We start from the raw sequence: 14,501 nt of genomic DNA on the forward strand, positions 1-14,501 counted from the left end.
CTCGGTGTCTGAAATATTCCAGTGACTGTCACATCTCAAATTCCTACTAATAAGACTTGATGTTTTTTGAATGATTCTCTTTCCTTTATAGAAAAACATTCAGAGTCACAGAATAGCTGAAGAGCCGTTTGGTATGAAGAACCCAGGGGGATGGGCTTGTCCATAGTAGCCTTAAATATGGAAAAAAAATGTAAAGGCCATGACCTATGTTTCATCACACCAAGGTCAGAATGATTAACAATTTAAATCACCCATAAGGAAAAATTATGCGATAATTAAGCAAAATATCCAGGTGTTTACCTGCAAAAGGCTAGAGACAGTTCACATAGTGTTTGTTCCCAAGTTTTCTGTTTTTAGTTTGATGACATTTTTAAGCTAGCTATTTCATTTTAGCACATCCAATAATGAAATAAACAAAGTGTGAAATATGAGACAATGCTAGTTAAACATTTATACCAGCTCTACCCTGTCATTTCTTGAAACTATTAAAATGTAATGTTTTTATATGAAATCATTATGAATTTATAACAAGTCTAATCTGTGGTGATGCACCGTTCCATGGACTGTGAATTATTGTTCTAAATTTTGGATGGCAGATGCTTTCTCTGAGCAGTGGTGCTGGGATGATTAGTTCCTATGATGCGGTTAAGAATATATCTTCTAATTTGCATAAAACACGGGTGCTGATTATGCAGTTTGATTTGAGACCTTCTAAAATATTTTCCAAAACAACAATCTTGACAGCTCTCTTACAGTAAAGAGGGTAATTATGAATACTGCCCTGAAGACTTTCTACCTCAAAATCTCTATTAAAAATGTACTCATAGAAAAGAAAACGCTAAATAAGAAATCACTGAGTCTTCAAGACAGACAAAGAATTATAAAATAATTTGTCTGTAAGAGGAGCTAGGTTCTGTGGGACTTTGCTAAGCCCAAGGGCATTCTTAGGTTTGAAGGTTGAGCTTCAACCCAGGTCCAGTCTAAGATGTGGTGGACCAAGAGCTACAATTCTGGGGTGATTGAAGAGTACTAGCAATGCCCTTCTACTTTAGAGTTCTCTGTCTTTTGGGTCCTTCCTGAAAGTTATTCTTATTTCCTACAATTCTGCCACTGGAGATCTTTCCTTGGGGAACAAGTCCTCAATAACAGACAGACATTTTTGGATGATGTCTTTACCATTAGCACAGTGAACACCTTGGCAAACAGGAGTTTCCTAGTTGCTTTCCATTGTGCAAAAGAATCAAGAGCAACTCCTTCAAGAAAGATGAACAGAAATATAACAGTGCTTTGATGCACATGTTGTGGAAAGGGAAAGAAGACAGCCCAGATCAGTGAGGGAATGGGCATGCAGCAGTATTGAGGTCAGCAAGCCATTCTGGACTTCCATAATATAACAGAGACCAAGTGCACTGCACGGCAGTGCCCATCTGTAATTACATGTATCCTTTGGAAAAACAAGTTGTAATCTTGTAAGCACAGCTTCTTTGGTGGGCTTGCCTGATCCTAGCAGTTTGATTGCCCTGAGTGGGACCTTCCACTTTTGTAAGCTGGCCATTGTCAAGCTTCTTCACATTCCCAACTCAAGAGCAAAAAGTACTAGGAGTACTCTATGGTGTCTTGTCCTCAAAGAGCTCCCAATTTAATGGGTAAGGGACATGGTACCAGAGTATTGACACACAGTGTTTGTGATTAGAAACTAAAACTAACTGAGCTAACTGAAAATATGCTTTATATATAACACAGTCAGTTGAAAACCAGATTCCACTGAAATTCTGAAACAGCCCCAGAGGCTTGATACAGAATGGTTGTGGTCTATGAAAATGGCAGACAGTGAGGCTTGGGAGAGGAGTTACCCCTGCCAAATCCTCAAGTCTTCCGTCAAGGGAGATTGGGCTCTGTTCGTCTTGTGAAGTCTTCCCCATGAGTTTGTGATCCCAATGCAGCCTCTGCTCAGCTACTGTGGATTGACAGCAGTGACAGAGTGGCCAGTGATGAACCAAGTATGGTCATCATCTTACGTGGCTCATAACTAAACTTCATATCTCATTTGAGTTGAGATATGAAGCCTCCTGGCATTTGAGTTGCACTAGTGGTGTGTGAGTGCAGGTGCGTGACTTCTGAGTTGAGCTTACTTCGGAGGCAGAGCTATGTTTTCAACTCTTCCTTTCTCACTTGATAACTGTATACAAAAGGCTCTGAGTCTTAAATCGGACATTGGAGCCACAAGATGGAAGGAGTATCAGTTTCTGAGGCTCCAGGTAGAAAGCCACCTCTGAAACTTGTGTTGAACTATCTGTGAAGGGAAACAAGAAATGAACTCGTAAGGAATTAAGTCACTGAAGTGGGGGTGGAGGGAGGGATGTGTCACTATTTGTTACTTCATCCAGCATTGTTTTAACCAAAATCGTGGGTGTTCCCTATGGAAATAAGACTAGGACAACTGAGCACATGTTCTCATCTGCAATTAAATGTGTCTGTAATGAATACAGATTTGGAAACAAGTTGTAATCTAGTAAGCACAGCCTTTCCTTGTTTTGCTTTAGTTATTATTGACTTCATGTTAATACTCCACTGCTCCAAATAGTTAAGTCAAATACACTAATGCAGCTCTGTGCCCATATCACTGGCCATCTGAATAGAGCCCTATCTGGTCCGTAGTAAGGGAGGTAAGTCAGTGCCTAATGGATACCTGCCCTGCTTATTCTAAGAGCCAGTGGGAACTGGATGTCCAGAGGGGCCTTTAAGATACAAGGTCCCATGAACAAAGGATAACAAGCTTTAAATTTCTACAGAGTGAGCTGGAGCATCCCTGGATGGGCCAAAGGCAATTCCTTTCATAAATTCCCCAAGCCCAAAGTGGAAAGCTACCAGAGATTGCTGGCCTTGAACAAGAATCCCCAGTAAAAGTGTGAAAGGGGAAGGTGAGAGGCAGATTCTGAGAAACATGGGCACCATCGAGTGGGTAGAACATGGTGTTGTTGCTTGAAATCTGAAAATGCGTATGCCCCGTACTCTCGTAAAGTGGCCTTGTCTGACCTCAAGGGCTTGCACATTCCCTGTTGCAACTCCTTAGATTAGGCCCTCTGAGTCATTTGCCTTTCTGCATGCTAAGCAGTCTCCTTTTTAGGCTTTGAGTTCTTCGGGGATGAGGAGCCTAGCCCAAGGGAGGAGGTTAAGCAAAGAGGGGCTGAACTGTTCTGCTGGGTAAATCCAAAGGAATTGGATTCCTAGGGTGGGGTTGGTGTTATGGTATGGACTATTTGGGGCTTCTTGTGCATGGCCAGAAGGTTCTAGAACCAAGAGCATGGGAAGAATGAGCTCTTACCTGAAAGAATGGAGTCTCTACAAAATGGAGGGGGGCCTCCCAGTGGTGGAATATGGTTAAAAACTCTGTGGGAACATCAAAACTTGATGCAGAAATTTATGCTTTTGCTTTGGAATTACAAATTACCCTGAATCTGTCAGTAGATAAGGTGATGAATACAGTCAGTGGTGCATTGAGGATGAGTCCTTTGGCAGCAGGCACCGTCAGTGGTATGTGGTCCTAACTCTTCTTCAGTAGCTACAGTGATGGTTGTAGCATGTATGAGGGAGGGGACTCAGTGGTCTCCAAAGCCATGTGGAAAACAGCCAAGAGCTAAGTAAGGAGTAAGAGGCCATGATGGCCAAAGATCCTAAGAACAGGCAGAGACACCCCTTCTTAAGTATACTAGAGCAGTGTTTGTCAACCTTTTTGTTATGCACCCAAAAGAACCTTCTTAGATATTTTTTCCTAATTCTCCCTCTACTATTTTGATATCTGTCTATATATTGTGATCATGTGGAGGTACATAAACCATTGTAATATCTAAGATTTGACCCCCGTTTACACCCTTGAGGAGCAATAGCACCCCATTGAGGCTCTGTGTTATAGAAGCAGATGACCTAGAGAGAAGGGAAGATCAGCTCCCCAACCCTATGGTTGGAGGCAACCCCAGAAGTCACTGGGGCATCCACTGCTGGATGCAGCAGACTCAAAGGAAGACTTTCTGTTCACCTGGCCTAGAGCCTTGCCAAGCAGTGGGGATCTTCCCTGTTGAAAGGTGGTTCCATTTGGAAAGTTATCCCCAAGGGAAAATCTTCTCTTAAGCAGCCAATAAGTATCCTGTAGTGTTTCAGAGTGGTGAAGACTGCGATTCTAGGACTTGCAACTTGAACGAGAAGAAAAAGAATGAAGCAGTGCCCATCAAATACTACCTATTCTTGAATCCCTGGGATTTCTCACTCTCAATATTTCAGTATACATCCCAGAGGGATAAATAGCGTTCCCACTTTAGACTGCACCTCGGTGAAATTCCTGGTGTATTTCCAGGAAACCAGCCTATGGCTTTTGTCCATCAGGTGCATATTGTTGCAGCCAAAGAGCCCCAGGTTTAACTCCTCTTGAGAAGGAGGCACCACTACTCTCTACCACTGCACATTCTGGCACCCAGCTGTCAGCATAGACCCACAGGTTTTCCCACCTTGGTGGCGAATGCTGTGAGGACAGCTAAGGCCTTGAATGGCCAGCTTGTTCAGGGATTTGTCAAGCGTGATGCAGGATGTGAAGTCCTAAGCCACCCGGGGTGGGGCGGAAAGGAAAGCCATCCTCAGAACGGTCTGCATGGGGTAAGTCTATCATGTGACTCACTTAGAAGTTCTGGTTCAATTTTTGCCATATGAATGAGGAAAATCTTTCCTGACAAGGTCCTACAGTCCCCATTACTGATCTTATGACACATCTTGATCTTTCATTCTAGAAGAAGCGGGTGGAGACAGTTTTATAAACTTCCCCATGATGGAAGAAGAGGCCCTGAAGGTTGGTCTCCAAAAGGACAAAGCTTCCTTAATTTTTCTGCAGAAAGAGGAAAGTATACTTCTGGCAGCTCCACCCAGCTCCTTTGAAGGCTGCTATAGCTCAGAGACTTCAGGGTGGCAAGTTGGATTTTTGCATCTTTTCTGTGATGACAATACAGAGGCGGCCCAGTGAAGCAAACTTTGCCAAACACAGTGACACTTATTGAAATACACAGTAAAGAGTGAACCTTGAGTTAAATGCAAAGAGTCCTTGATGATCCAGGAGTTGTTTGGTGCACCTTATTCTGTTTACTGTTAACATACACACATACTGTCAAAGACTATGTCATAGTTTCAGCTTCCTGTGCAAACTAAGCAACATTTAGGTCTTGAAATTAAAGTTTACTCTAAAGCAGGATTACTTTTTGGTTTATATTCATAATAAACACATAAAAAGGATAGAGAAAGATATATAATTCTCTATAAAGATTATGTCTACCTTCTGTTTGCTAAGGAAACAAATTCTAATGAAATAAAATCAGTTATATGAAAACCTTGGTTTTCTGTTCAGGCATATTTTTCTGGAGAAAGGGTCCATAATTTTTATTCTTAATAAAGTACCAGTGACTCACAAAACAAGAAAAACAAAATCAAAAGCAGAAGATCAAGAGCATGCTACATGCTACCCCTTGTAGAGGAGACAGAAACAGCCAAGTTAGGATTTTATGAAACTATTCCTTCAATTTATACTCTTATTGTCTTCTTAGGTCAAATATGAGAATGCTAAATTTGATAAATAGCAGATTTGCATAAGATATAGAAAAGATCTATGTTTGTGAAGAAATGACTTTCACAAATCACATTCATCATAGTGTAGAATTAAATTATAAAATATATACCATATGCCATGAAATAACAGAATTTATGTCCATATTAATAATGTCAAGATGGACAAAATAATCCATGTCTTATTTTTCAGAAAGATGTGTGGCCTTGATATTGGCACCAGGATGATATTTCCTTTTCTTTACAGGGGAAAAACTACACAAAGAATTATTACATCATTGAAAGTTGGGATAAAGTGCCCGGGGCCCTGAATTCCATAGCAAGAATCCTTCAAAGAGGAACTTACATGCTTTATAAGTGTGCCCGAAACTCCAAGGGGAAATTAGAGTCTTGTGTTTATATTTGACAAATGGACTGAGGGTAGAGAAGACACTATTTTTGCCCTTCTTAAGCCCAATTGTGCCTTTCCTAGAGTTTGGTTCTTCAGGAGGGACAGGGATTTGGAAGCTGCTACTTATTACTACTACCAACAGTCCTAGTGCTAAAATGCTGAGTGGTGGTTTGCATAGCAGTTCCATGCTGGCCCCTGAGAAGACCCAGGTATAGAGGCTGGAGGGGAGAGAATTTTGGCTTAAGTCACTTCAAAGCAAATGGACCTAGAGGTCAGCTCTCAGGAGCCATCCTAGATGGCCAGGTTTCCGTAAGAAGGATGTCCCCAGAGGTCTATATTTGTTTTGTCCCTAGTCAAGTCACAAGTGTCTCTGACTGCCTTCTGGGAGTTACATTATATAGGTATGGGATGATGGATGGATTTTTGTATTGTGAGAACAGTGAGCTCTATGAGTAGTAAATTGGGAGTGGAGATGTGTGATGAATTCAGTACCAGTTCATCCTTCTGTCTCAGGTGACCTCTCATATGGCCTGAATGCAAGAGATGCCCCTGTCTTCCAAACGTGTTCAGAGAGGGAAAGATTGACACAGTCTCATCTGTTTGGACCTGTGTCTTAGAGACTGTGAACCACTCAGATCACTGCTTCTCAGGCTTCCTCAGGTCTCTTAAAGAAAGGCCTGGGTGACCTTACAGAAGACCTTCACTGCTCAGGAGTCACTGAACTCTCGGAGTCACCCAGAAGCTGAGAACTGAGGACTGGCTCACTCTGGAGAAGGGCAGCCAGAATGGCTGGTTCTTTCCTCACCATGAAGATGATGCCAGATCTAATAGGCAAGAAGATTCATGAACCAGGAAGTTCTAGGAAGAAGTATGCAGACAGCCTCTTTAGATTTTTTCCTGGTATAAAACTAGCGTCACTTAAAAGAATCTTACACATCTATTTACCCCTATTTTACCTGACTCACTGTTCATGTTTATATTTCTGTAACTTTAGTTCTTAACTAAAGTTGTGGGAAGACTTTGGAGATAGAGGGTTTTTAGCTAATTGAATCTCTTTGAGTTCACTTATCCCCTTCAACCCCAGTTTCCTCCTATGTAAAACAAGAATAACAATATGTACATTCAGGAGCTGTTTTGAGAAATAACATTAAGTAAAGAACTGCCCAAACCCTGGCATTTCACAGATGCTAAAAATGATAGTCTTGACCTTGTCTTCCAGGACACCTTTTTCAGGGACTCAGAAATACCAACTTGTAATTTGCTAGAGGTGAATAGACCTGTATTGGAAATGCATACTTTCACATTTGAGACCTTACGCTTCTTCTGCCATCTCTCAATTGTCTTACTTTTAACTCGGAGAATCTGTGTGTTCATATCTTCCTAATTCCTTACTGCTTATACTAGTAACAGGTACTGATGCTTCTTGTAAGTAAAGCAATCCATTAAGTATTTCCTTGAGGTTACCCTACTCTCAGTGAGCCCAGAGTGGACAGCAATGATGCAGGGTGACAAATGGCCCAGGACTGAGTCCCTAGGAAGGAGAGGCCTCTCTTCCCTGGAAGTGGGGTGAGTTTCTTACAGAATGTGGTCCTGAATGAGTTCTGAAATACATGATTTGGACATGTAGATACAAAGGGAAGAGTATTCTAGATTCAGGGAATAGCATGGAGCAATATGGAGGCAGGAAAGGGAGAACCATACATGAGAGAGAATAAGAAACTTTTAGAATGGAGTGTTGCATGCATGAAGGGGAAAAGGAGGGAGAAATGAAGTTGGCAAAATAAATCAGCAGTTGGCCTGGGAGGGGCTTGTCTATATCTTGGTCTTTGAGAGCTAGGGAGTGAAATACCTGTCTAGTTTGCTAGAGTGCTATGGACAGTCAGGTTTCACAGTTTGAGACTATGGACTCTGAACTGGGAATACTTAAACTAAGAATTCCTTATTTTACCATTTTTCCAAAAATAAAGACATTTTTGCACACTAAAGACTTAAAAAGCAGTATATACATGACATGTCTAGTCAGCGCATGCATGACTTTGGATTGAGTTGATTATTGGGATAAACTTGAAAGCCCTTGCAGTATGCCTTTGAACTCAGCTAGAGCTTCAGCTTTTATTTAGTGCCTGTTCTATTAAAAAAAAAAAAAGGTATAAATCTTTACTTACAAATCCTTTGGATGTTTTTTCTCTAAATGTTTGTTCCTCTGTCTTAAAAAAAAGTGGGGCGGGATTTCTAGTGATTAAATTCTGTAATTGACATTCTTTGAAGACAAACCCTGAGTAATGACTCATGTATTGTAGGTTATTTTTAAGTCATTAGAAAAGTTTGAAACTCATCAGAAAAAAGCAGAGTCCATATGTGACTGAGCCCTCAAATTCAAATGACTGTCCATTCATTTGTCATGTTAAATGCTCCATACCTTGGAAAACAATTCCTTAAGCTAATTGCCTTAGAAAAAGAGAACTCAGAGAGTACTCACTTGCTCTCATCTTTTTTGGTTGTTTTACTTCAGATTTATTTTCTGCAACACACACAAAAAAATACATTCCCTTATTCATTATGCAGTTATTATAAAAAGTCGTTCATGACAAAAATTTACATACTCTAAATGCAAAAGTTTGAAAATATTGAACTAAGTCTAAAGGAATGAAATGGCAGTATTCTTCTCCTTCCTCCTCCTCTCCCTCCCCAGCTTCTCCTCCTGACTGCTGGCCACTGACCTCTTGCCCTCCAGGCAGCCCAATCTGGGGAAGCACTAAGCTAGTGTTGCTGAGCTCATTTCTGCACAGAGGTGGAATCAAGAACTTCAGTATGCCAAAAAGGGTAGGACTCATTGTCACAGAGGAAATTCAGTGTTCCTTGTGAGGCACGTGTGAGAAGGAGAACCCCCCCCACCCAATAAAAGGGGTAATATTTAACTTCAAGCTGTTGTGCGGTATCCAAATAAGTGGTGGGAAACTGAAGAGGAAGAAGAGAAGAGTCCTAGGGAGCAGGTGCTGGGTCCTGCACACATGAGGCGATCCATTAGTCAGTGCCAACTGTCCATTCACGAGAATACCTCCCTGTCCTGCTGAAGCCCAGACAGCAATGCCCCCTGCTCCCTGGAGAAAGCCTGGGATCTTGAATGTGGTTTAGGAAGTCCTTCCTGACTTGTGCTTCTTTCCTGCTTCTACACCTGCCAACTGTTCAAGCCCCTCACAGTTCCCTTCATCAGCTGTACTTCCAACAGCACTGATCTCTTCCCTCTACGTAAACAATATCCCCTTCCCATCCCTCCTCCTGTCCTTACCTATTCCCCTGGCAAATCACTGCTGCCTGTGCAAGTCTCAAAGTAGAGCATTATCTGATGAGGGCTGATGACCTCCTGTCTCACCCACACTGTAGCATTTCATGAATCCTTAGGTCTAGTTTCTATATAGAGACCAGAGGTCAGGAACTGCTTGTTCACTCCCCACTAGCGTTAAGCAAAGTGCATGGAACTTACATAGAAGACACACAGACATGGAGAGGAAGGGAGGACAGAAGGACAAGAGGAAGGAAGGGAAGGAGAGAAGGGGAAATAGAATTAAATGTCTGCAAGGGATTGTGCCAGGCACTAGGGTTAAAAAATGAATTTTTTAAAAAAATCCCCTTGCCTACAAGGAGTTTTGTAGCCCACTGAGGAAGAGGAATTTGAAGTACATTACTGAAAAATACAGTACAAGAAAACATGTACCAGTGGAGCAAACTAAGTGCTCTGAAGCTACCCAGAGCGGCTCCTCACTAAGGCCTTGCCATGGATTTTGGGAACAGGGAAGGGTCATAGGACTGGTGGGACCAGGCAGTTAGATGATGAGCTTGCCCTGGTTGAATACGGCCAGGGTGGTTGCCATCTGCAGCCCCAGGTGCCTACTAGACCCTCCCTGCTTCCTCTAGAGGCGGTTAGACCAAATCCGTGCTTGGTGCAGAGGGACTCCAAGGAGCTCCAGGGTCTCTGTGCTCCAAACTGGAGACAGGCATCAAGAGCAGCCCCCTGGGTCCTGTGGGAGCAGGAGTCTCTCTGTTGGGGAGAGGGTGCTCTCAGCTTTAGTATTGCTCTGAGGAGAATCCTGAAAGAAGACCCATCCCTTCCCCAGAGCTTGCCCAGCCAAAGGTTCCAATGATGCTGCTAAAGTGAAGAACACGGAGGGGCAGCATATGCAAGCTTGTGGCACTGGAGCATTAATGAACATTAACGTAGGAGCATTAATAATCCTGTTTCCCGTGTTAAAAAATATAAAGATAACAGAGATGCTTAAAGTGTTGTCTAGGCGTGTCATTTCTTTTCAAATAAATTGTGTAAAACCAAAGAGAAGGGCCCATCAGCCCTGCTGCAGCTCCTCAGTCCCATTTATGTCCCCGTCAGTAATCGCCTCACGAGGTCTGGAGTAGAAAACAGAAAGATAATTAGCGTTTGTTGGAGGGAGAAGCTTCCACGGCGACAGAGGCTTATTCATCCTTATGTATGTTTACAATGTGATGGGAACTCATGAAGATTCAAATTAAAACAAGACCACAGCTTGCAAACCATTTACTTTTTTGTTCATTTGATTCTTTATTAGGCAGTAGCTGCCTATGCATTTCTTATATGACTTTAGCTCTAATAACAGTAGCAACATCCTAATTATTAGAGGCCTCTAAATCAGCTTTGATTGCAACATAGACAAGGAAAATCTATTATTAGAAACCTCAGGCTCAATAGAAACTCAAGATGGAAGCGTAGATTGCAGTGCAAGTTCATTAGCCTTCTGGACAGCCCTTTACCTCCCCATTCTGATCTCTTTCCTAAGAACGTGAAGTAGCCCATGGCTGTATGTTTCTGTTAGGACTGTTTAGGTTTGCTTCTTTCCCTGCATGAAAATTTAGAGAAGCTTGATTCTGAACCATGGACTCATTGATTGACTCTCCCATATGCTTCCTTCCACACATGAGAACTTTATCAGAGGGAGGAACACTCACTAAACCACCATGGCATTTGGTTCTGTTTCACCCACACTGTATCACAAGCTGTATTAAAAACTTTTTAAGCCATAAGTTACTTCATTACTTCATGTAACATATTTGCTACAATTTTATGCTGCCTTGGCTTTTAATATAGAAAAATTCTGATTTATGAAACCATTTTACAGTCACTTCAGATTGCATTCCATTTCTAAAGCAATATGTGAAAGAATATCTAAAGTTCATTTTTGCTGTTCAGTTATTTGTCTTTCTTCTCTGAGGGACAAACATCATCTTGATTAGAAAAGTGAAATGTAGGAATGGGGTCTTCCTGGGGATGCTTAGCAGGGCTTTCTTTCCGGGAGCCTTCAAGATCAAAGATGGCTGCCCTAAAATCATTTGCCCTAAGCTTCCTGATTGCAAGCTGCAGCCCCCAGGTCTTTGTTTCCCTTGTCCTTCACCCTTCTGGCTGCTACCAGAGGATGCAGCCAACCTCCTGCAACAGATTTTCAGGAAGGGTAGCTCTGAGTCTAAGGGGCAGAGATGAGAGGTGGCTCTTGCCCCACCTGGATCCTGATTGTGGAGTGTGGGAGGGCATGATGGACTCAGGTTTGCCATTCGTGTGTGTGTGTGTGTGTGTGTGTGTGTGTGTGTGTTTGTTCATCTGTTCTTCTGTGCCAGACATTGCTATATTCTGGTGATTTTTTGCCTCGGGGTCTCTGATGGTAAAGTTGGTATGAGAGAAGAGAGAAAACAAGGGTTTTGTTTTCGAAAATGAGGGTTTTTAAAGATTCATTTATTTTCAAAGTCTCCTCTTTCCCTTTCCATTATAGAACATGAAGAATTTATCATAGAGACAAATAATACACTTGATGAAGATGACTGGGAACTTATATATTTTGCAAAATCAAAGTTATGACATATGGTGGTTCCAACATCAGCATTTCTTCCTCTCAGTTGCTGTTATGCTTTTAGTAGGTTTCCATAGTGTAGATAAACATTGACAAATGGAACTATAGCTGTCCAAGCCGATCTGGTATATCTTCATAATGCTTAAAATGGCATTTCCAGTCCTTTCCTTCAAAGAGCTCAGTTAGTCAACAAAATCAGTGTCACATGGTGTACTTTCTCTAACCCAGGGCTAGCCATGCTTTTTATCAGCATCTATAATGGTTATCCATTACCGCAATAATGTACAACATATCCCCTAAACTCTGTAGCATACATCAATAAGCATTTATTTCTTGATCACATGATTGCAGGTCTTCTGAGTCCAGCTGACCTAATCTAGACTGAGTGCAAGAGGTATGTTGGTCAATGGCCTAGTCAGAGCAAAATTTCCTGAAGGCTGTGGCAGAAGCACCAAAAGACCAAAATCCAACCATGAAAGTACCTTCCAGGCATCTGCTTGCATTATATCCATTAACAAATCCCATTGGCCAAATCAAATCACATGGTCAAGTCCAAAGTCAAGGAGATAAGAAGTATCTCTACCCACCATGATGCCATGCAAGCCACATGGTCAAGTTCAAGTGACTGTCTGTTGAAAAATAATATAAATGATCACACCATCACAGACCTGGCTACAAATGGTGAATTCCATATCAGTCAACTTGTTCCTCCCTTGCTGTCAATGCTGCAGCATAATCCTGCCTATCCTCAAGAGTATGAATGCCTTAGTGGTATAACCACAGAACTTAATGAGGAATTAAGGACTCATACCTGGAGAACACTGAAGTTTTGTGTGTGTGTGTGTGTGTGTGTGTGTGTGTGTGTGCAGTATTGGGGATTGAACATAAGGACATTCTACCACTAAGCTTCATCCCCAGCACTTTTTATTTTATTTTGAGACAGGGTCTCACTGAATTAACCAGACTGGTCACAAACTTGTGATCCTCCTGCCTCAGACTCCCAACTAGCTGGGATTAGAGACCTGTACCTCCATAACCACCCTGAAGCCTTTTAATCAAAAGGCTCTGATTTGACATACCACTTATGTCACTGGCCTACGGTACTTCAGAGGTGGGATAGACAACTAGATTACCATGTGAAAAATTTGAGGAGGCTGGTTCTGTACTCAGCTTAAGAATTACTCTCTTACCTCCATGCCTGCTTGTATTGTTTGCACATGTGTCTTCTCCTCTTCTGGGTCCTTCATTTCCTTCAAGAGTATTAATGGGCCCCTTCATCCCCCGTGTGCTCACTCCAGCCTGTCCAGTTCTGTAACACTCCCAGTGAACGCATGTAAAATGGCAGACACTTCAGCTTGGCACTGAGCATGGTTGCCAGTATGAACCTGGGCTCATTTTCACATTATTTAATCACACATTAGAAATGAAAGAACTTTTAGAGATCATTTAGTTCAGCATTGCCCAGTAGAACTTTCTGTGATGACAGGAATGAGTTGTGTCTGTCCCATTTGGTACAGCAGCCATTGGCCATAGGTGGCTAATGAGCACTCCAAGTACATCTAGTGCTGAGGAACTGGACTTTAATTTTATTTGATTTTAATTAATTTAGCAAATCATATAGCCACACATGGCTAGTAACTGCTATATTACACCTTGGCAATTTAGTTAATCCCTTTTTGGCCCAAAGTAGACATCAACAGTTATTTCTTGAATGAATGAGGAAGAGAGATATGACCTCCAATCAAGTCCACGTGATAAATAAGAGCCTGCAACTGTGGACAGGCTAACCTGGGCATTAGCTCTCCATTTTCCCGTCTCCTAGAGACTTATATTTGCATTAGTTTGACCTTAATTTTGTACTATGTAACCTTCTAACAATATCTGAATGCCTCCTGGTCAAATAGGTTAGAGGAAAAAAGAACAGAAAAACAAAACTATTTTTCTGTCTTTAGTAATTTGAAGAGTGAGCATTAAAAACTCAATCAAACATCAAATAATTTTTACACAGTAGAAATAATATATACTTTCCATCCAAATTAAAACACACGCTTCCAGCAATTTAATTATGCAAATGTGATATAAGCAGCAGCGAAACAGTGTTAAAGGGGAAGAATGAAGATTGATAAGCTAAAATTTCTGGTGACATTTTCCTTTTTAATTTCCTCTTTTGGTTAATATTATGCTGATTTTCATGCACTGCTTAGGTGGATACTTTATTTCTTTTTAATAAGAGCTTCTACAAATTTATGGAAATAATATTAATCACTATTGAGGAAAACAACAGCCATTACCACCCCCACTGTCCACAAGTGTTAAGCAACAGTAATAGATGGGTCTTTAGGTGTGAATATGATTAAACTCGCTGGTAAGCAAAGCTGCTGTATTCAAAAAAGGCTTTTTCCTCTAGCTATATGGAGAAGTCTGAATTCTGAAGTATAATTCCCATTATTGCTAACGGGTGACCCAAAGCAAAAAATTGAAGAGTCGATAGAGATTGTCCCGTCCCCACCTCACCAGAAGCCCTACTGGCCCTTAGCAGTAAGCATTCTGTCTCAGGGGGTCCTTCAGAAGCAGACCCAGAGAGAAATATCTGGGTGCAAGTTGTGTACTGTGACAGGGAAGTGGAATGGGGAACAGGA

The 14,501-nt window shown here is 41.6% G+C and overlaps 1 protein-coding gene across 7 annotated transcripts in view; it reads left to right on the plus strand.

Annotated features, from left to right (window-relative positions):
• Positions 1 to 14,501, plus strand: part of Ulk4 (unc-51 like kinase 4) — a 623,492-nt gene that overhangs the window by 533,072 nt on the left and 75,919 nt on the right. Inside the window, exon 37 of one of the 7 annotated variants that reach the window (XM_047532459.1) lies at positions 4,779 to 5,195. The exons of the other annotated variants lie outside the window; for them this stretch is intronic. Coding sequence (XP_047388415.1) covers positions 4,779 to 4,805 — 27 coding nt within the window. The 3' untranslated portion in view covers positions 4,806 to 5,195. Of the gene's footprint in view, positions 1 to 4,778; positions 5,196 to 14,501 lie in introns of those variants that run through there. 7 annotated transcript variants of the gene reach the window in all.

The sequence above is a fragment of the Sciurus carolinensis genome, chromosome 17 (genome assembly GCF_902686445.1).
Source record: "Sciurus carolinensis chromosome 17, mSciCar1.2, whole genome shotgun sequence".
Classification (NCBI taxonomy): domain Eukaryota; kingdom Metazoa; phylum Chordata; class Mammalia; order Rodentia; family Sciuridae; genus Sciurus; species Sciurus carolinensis.